This window comes from Humulus lupulus, chromosome 9 (assembly GCF_963169125.1).
Source record: "Humulus lupulus chromosome 9, drHumLupu1.1, whole genome shotgun sequence".
Classification (NCBI taxonomy): domain Eukaryota; kingdom Viridiplantae; phylum Streptophyta; class Magnoliopsida; order Rosales; family Cannabaceae; genus Humulus; species Humulus lupulus.
In genome coordinates this window covers 181,303,914-181,309,963 of record NC_084801.1, presented here as the reverse complement: position 1 = coordinate 181,309,963, position 6,050 = coordinate 181,303,914, and the positions used below count along the sequence as shown (strand labels likewise).

At 34.1% G+C, this 6,050-nt stretch overlaps 1 protein-coding gene across 1 annotated transcript; it reads right to left on the bottom strand.

Annotated features, from left to right (window-relative positions):
- Positions 1–2,678: 2,678 nt before the first annotated feature.
- LOC133801412 (probable E3 ubiquitin-protein ligase RHC2A) lies at positions 2,679–4,540 on the bottom strand. The gene has a single exon (XM_062239615.1). The coding sequence runs from the start codon at positions 4,193–4,195 to the stop codon at positions 3,062–3,064; it is 1,134 nt and encodes a 377-aa protein (XP_062095599.1). The 5' UTR covers positions 4,196–4,540; the 3' UTR covers positions 2,679–3,061.
- Between the last annotated feature and the right edge of the window lie 1,510 nt (positions 4,541–6,050).

Below are 6,050 nucleotides of genomic sequence, written 5' to 3'. Positions count from 1 at the left end.
TTCTGAAATCTTTTTGTAATTAGCTAAGTTGCTCAATGCGATATGGGATAATTTGATAAGTACCTATTTTTAGGAATAGTTAACTAAAATTAGCCATGAAATAAATTCAGATAAATTTTACCCATTATGATAATGATATTCGCCATAATACCCTTGCTTAAAAACATATAACTCACATGTGTTTGAAGGGTATAATTGATAGTTTCAAATAAATATTGGGTATCAAATTAAATTATTTTAAAAAGTGGCTAAAAATTAAATTGCATCTCTAAAACTAGGCACTACGTATAATTTGTACATACGTACCTACTACATTAACTTGTAGAACAGTTTCATAAAAAGGTTTAGGCTTTGGTTTGAAAGGCTTTTAAAAGTTGATTTTTGGATTTGAAAAGTTAAAAGCCATTTTAAAGTAGGAAGATTTAGTACTCTCAATGGTTGTTCAACTCCATTATTTAAAATATCTCTTCAAAACACACATTTTTCTATTTTACCTCTAAATTTTTCATTATACCATACATCAAATTCTCTATATTATTTAAATATTATATTTTTAAACATTTTTTATACAATTTGGCAGTTTTGAGATTAGCAGTATTTGAAAAAAATTGGGTGTGGCATAAATTAGATGACTTCTTGCTTATGAGGCTTAGAGAATTGGTGTGTGTTCTGATTCTAGTAGAAAGAAAATCATATAGAAATAGTCGAAAGAAACGGAAAAAGGAGACATAACCGGTAATATATACAATAAATGAGATGGACATTAGCCTCTTTTACTTAATTTTAACTATTTTGTAATAAAACTCACCCGAAATGCTCTTTCACATCTTATATTGTAAAAAATTACTAATTTGATATTGATATTTGGGTTTATACTTTTTGGGCCCTCTGTTCTATTCCGATTATCTATTTGTGCCTTGTATTTTAAAAAATTTATTTTTAGACCATATATTTTGTAAAATAGTTCAAATAGACCATTAAACTCAATTTTGATGAAGAAAAAAATTAAATATTGTTCTGAATTGTTAGTTTGGTGAACTATGTGATTTCAGTTGAAAAAACTTTAAGCAAAATTAAATTTAGGATTCTATTTGAACCACTTTATAAAAACATAGTATTCAAAAAATAATTTATCAAAACACAAGATCTAAACAAATAATGAGAAAAAACACAAGATTCAAAAATGTATAAACATTTATATTTTAATATAAATATTTATTAATTTAAATAACAAACATTCAAAATTTATTTACTTTTTTATTATACCCATTATTTTTTTAATATAAACTATTTTATTAACATAATTACCTGTATAATATACCCAATGGAAGCATTCATTATATATTCCTTACCTAATTGCTTTGCTTTTTAAGACTAATCAAACTTACTAAATCAAACTTTTTTCTTAGCTTTTTACGACTGAGTCGGCACATTGAAAGAGAGAATGTTCAAACCCTAATTTTGGGACTTTTGATTGAAGATTGATTACCCATTTGAGAATTTGATTGAATATTCAAGATGGTGAAAATTAAGGTATCGATCGATTGAGATGCAAGCTTTTGCCACTGAGAGGAGAAAATGCAGTCACTTGCCAAAGATAAGAATAGGGACTTTAACAATTTCAACTTTCAATGGTAGCCAAAAATATGACGATATTATTTTATGTTAACTAGCTTATTTAAGTTTAACTAGAGATTATTTTCTCCCAAATATTTATAATAATGAGTTTAACTCCTTGGTCTATTCATTGATTACACAATATCACATGCACACACTTTTATTTAAGAAGTAAAATGATACTATTTATTACATTATGATAGATTAAAGTAAAAGTTTAAAAGTCAATGAAACTAGCAAAGGAGGAAGTTTGAGGTTCGAATCTTGATCTCATTATTTCTAAATTTATTATGTGCACCGAGTATGCTATCTCTATAAATAAAAAGTAGAAGTTTAAAACAAAAATTATCAAAAGGGTTAAAAAAAAACTTTAGCTTAATACATGTGTGATCGGAATTTGCCAGTTTTAGGCAGTGAGATAAAAGTTTAAACATTTGTGTGGAAAGCATTTAGAAAGTAGAATTGAAAGTATGAGCAATGAAATAGAAGATATAGTAAGACTTACTAATAAACGATGTTTATGATGAACACTGTGATAGAAAAGGTAATTATGCCAAGGCATTGCAACGAGCACAAACGATCTGAGTCTCATCTTTCCTTGTTGCATTTGCTCTTAAGGTCACCCCTGACTTTCGAACGAACTCTGACCCATCACACTCAAGACATCTGCACACACAAAGAACAGAATATTGAAAACTAAAACTCCAAATTTTGGCTGAGAACAGAAAACATACCAGTTTATGGGGTCCCAAATCCACAGTTTTGCAAGTTTTCTCAATGGAAGAAGCTATATGGTTTGCACATTCTTCATGTTCAAAATAGTCGTAGATCACCACAGAATCCCCCAGATTTCAGGATCAAATACGTCACAATGAAGACTTGATCATATTCTCGAAAAGTAAGCCATAATGATACTTATATAACACAAATTAAAAGAGAAAATCATCCACAAACACACAAATATTGAAGAACTAGCTTATTAAAAACCGGAAGTACAATAACAATAGTACATTTAGACAACAATCCTTTATCCATGACAAATTGTAATTGTACTATACAAATAAGAAAAATATATATTGACATTCTCATAATTCTCAACTAGACATTAAATTTTCATAAAACAAAGGACAATTATCATTTGCACAGGTCGAAATCCTGAGAAAAAACAGATATCTAAGTGCGTATCTCTATAATTTGCTGCCAATGTAGGATGTCCTCTTCTTCAGCAGAATTACTTTGGGAAGATTCTTCATTTCGTATAGCTATATACAAGCAAATAAACAATACAAATACAATATACAAAAAAATTCTTACTTAAAAAATACACTACCAACAATCTTAGTAATTATAAATTGAACCTACAAATTGAGAAGCAAATTTTTACTCTCCCCCCCTTTCTCAACTTGGTCCCAATGATGGAAAAGAGGAACTGAAACACTCGTCATTAGCTATCATCCAAATTCCAGTGCCGGCTGCGCCTTGCTCTACTGAATATGGTACTAGAAAGACTCCTTCGAGTCAAATTTGGTTCAGCCCCAGACCGAGAGGATGACCTTCTGAGCCTCCCAAAAAATGAGAAAAAGTTGTGAAATGCTTGTCCCACTCGGCCTCTCTCGCTTGACCTACTTCCACTAGATTGAAATGCAATCCTCATTGGAGCACCAGAAGTATTGAAACCACCATCCATCTCGGTGTAAACGATAGGAAGCTCCCGCTCAAAGGCTCGCCTACCACCTGTAAACCTCCCAACAGCGAAACCACCACCGGGAAGCCTCCATATTGTCAAACCCACCGTTTCTTCATCCCCAGGCCCATCGGCAGACGCTGGGGAGTTTCTGCCACATCCATGGACATCAGTGGGCAGTTGATGGCGACACACAGGGCAAGAATTACGAAGTGAAAGCCACGGAAGGATACAGTCCGTATGGTAGATATGCTTGCAAGGCATTTCTCGAGCTATTGAATTGAGCTCAAATTCCTCCTTACAAACAGCACAGTGTAATTCCGTGGAAACATGGTTCGCCAAAATCTTGATAATGGGCATGGACTCAATAGCTGCTTTGGATGCTGGAGGATGATCCATTCTCCCAACCCCATTGATCTCTAACTGTGACAATTGATCCAAAAGGCGGTCAAATCCTGAACCCATCAAAAATTCAGAAATGCTAGGAGGTAGGGGTCGAAGACTCGATCCAACACCATCATCGTAATATAGCTCAAAGTTGCTTCGCTCAGCTCCATTGCTTTCGTCACCGCCGCCGGCACCAGCCCCCTCGGCGGTGCCACGAAGGACAATAACAGGGTTAAAAGGAGAGCGGTCACGGCTACTTCTTTGGCTACGGCGCAGTCTTTGGCCATGGCTACGAATCTCCGAATTGGGGGCACGGTCGAAGTACATAGCAGCCGCCGGAAACCGATTATGGATAGGAGATCTAGTCGGGGTCGAGTTCTGCATTTCTTCAACGAATCCGCCACCACAATGGGGGCAAAGCACGGTATCTTCAACTGGAACCCGAACCCCTGCGCTAATGAATCGACTGCATCTATAGCACCAGTATGACGTTTGAGCCGAATCCATATACCAAAAATCCCAACCCAAGAAATAAAAAACTTTCCTTTTTCCCCGCACAATTATCCGAGCCCCGAAGCCCAATTCGATTCTGCTCGCATCTACAAACCCTAGATGGTCAAAATTGAACAAACTTTCCGTGTCCACTTGTAAAGGAAGAAAAAGCAAAATACGTAACTACGTTATCCAAAATCCAATTTTGGGGATTATATAAGGTGAATTGAAGATCAAAGAGCATGAAAAACACCTAATTCGCCGGAAGAGGAACAAGAAAGCGAGACCAGCGCCAGAGAGAGAAAGAGGAAATTGAGGTGAAAATTGAGAAGTGAGAGGAAAAGGGGAAGGATTTAAGGACTAGCCTTTGAATGCGCGTCTTTACTTTTTCAGCGTGGAAATTACGTTTTAATTACTCTCCTCACAATAATAATAATAATAATAATAATAATAATAATAATAATAATTTGCTCAAAAAAATAATAATACTAAATAATAGAAAATGAATTTTTTATAAGTAAAAAAACCAATTTCATATATATAGAAATATTGTTGTAATACACGGTGTCAACACATGGCAGATTTTTTCTAACCAAGTGAATTGAGAATCTATCTAAAGTACATGGTTAATAACTAATCTAAAAAACGCTACCTGAATAAACAGACAATAAGTGTAATATTTATAATGATAATAAGTCATTGAGATAAAAAAGAAAACTAAGAAAGATCATATAAATACATATTCTCTGAGACACATAAAGAAGATAAGCTTAAAAACCTACAGCAAAAAGTTTCATTTATTCTAGATGTAAAAAAAATGTCAATAGCTTTTGAGAGAATAAGTTATTAGAAGACCAACGAAAGTTTGAAAAAGCTCCATCTCAAACATCCTCACGCATTTAACTGCAATATTTTCTAGTATATAGGTTTTCTCCAAATATCTTTTGACTCCAATCTATAGTCTTTCAGTCTATACTACAAAATAAATAGTTAAAGTAAATGAATGAGCACAAACTTAGAACAGTAATAAAAATTGAGTGAAAATACTAAGGATAGGTATTTTAAAATTGGAAAATAGAAGAGTTTTTTCAGCTACAGAAACGTCTTCCTAATCCAGGACAGTTACATTATGTAATTAAAATAGTGCTTAACTCAGTAAACGAGTCATTTGAATTTAAAATGTGTAATTAAAACTAACTCAAGGATTAAGTATTAAAAAATTTGGTCAAACAGTCACCATTTCATTAAAAATGTTTAAGTTTGTATATGATATCTCAAAAAGAGTTTATAATTGTTACGAAACCAAAATAAATACAAAAAGTCAGCCTAAGCGGCAAAATCAGGGTTCAACACTATTCCAACAAGTAATCACGACCGTGGTGGTTGAGTAGGCTGCATATGTACACTCCGCCCCTAAAGCTCTCCAACTCATGGCTAGTCCAACTTCTCTTTGCCCTTACCTGCACCACGTAGCACCCAAGAGCCAAGGCTCAGCAAGAAAACATAAACATGCTCATAAACAGTTATTCAACCGACTATAGAATCATAAATAGCATGCTTAGTAGTAGTAATCAATGCTCAGACATGCATTCAATCTAAATAAGCAGCTATAGATCCACCATGGGGCCCATTGCCCTATTCCCTATTAACCAGCCTTAGAACTAGTCAAGCGTACCTCGCGCTTTATATTCCAAGCAGTCATAGGGTTGAACAAGCGTATATCACACTTTTGGATTGGCCTAACCACATCGGTCTGCGTTCCGCACACTATTGCCACCCTCGACTTATATCCGAGCTTTTCAACCAGATATAACAAATAAACATACATCACTTAGCACAGATATGCACAATGCAGTATGTTTCAAGCGAC

What these genes read in the sequence shown, in the direction of transcription:
- LOC133801412 (XM_062239615.1), bottom strand. Translation starts at nt 4,195, where the DNA reads ATGGATTCGGCTCAAACGTCATACTGGTGCTATAGATGCAGTCGATTC.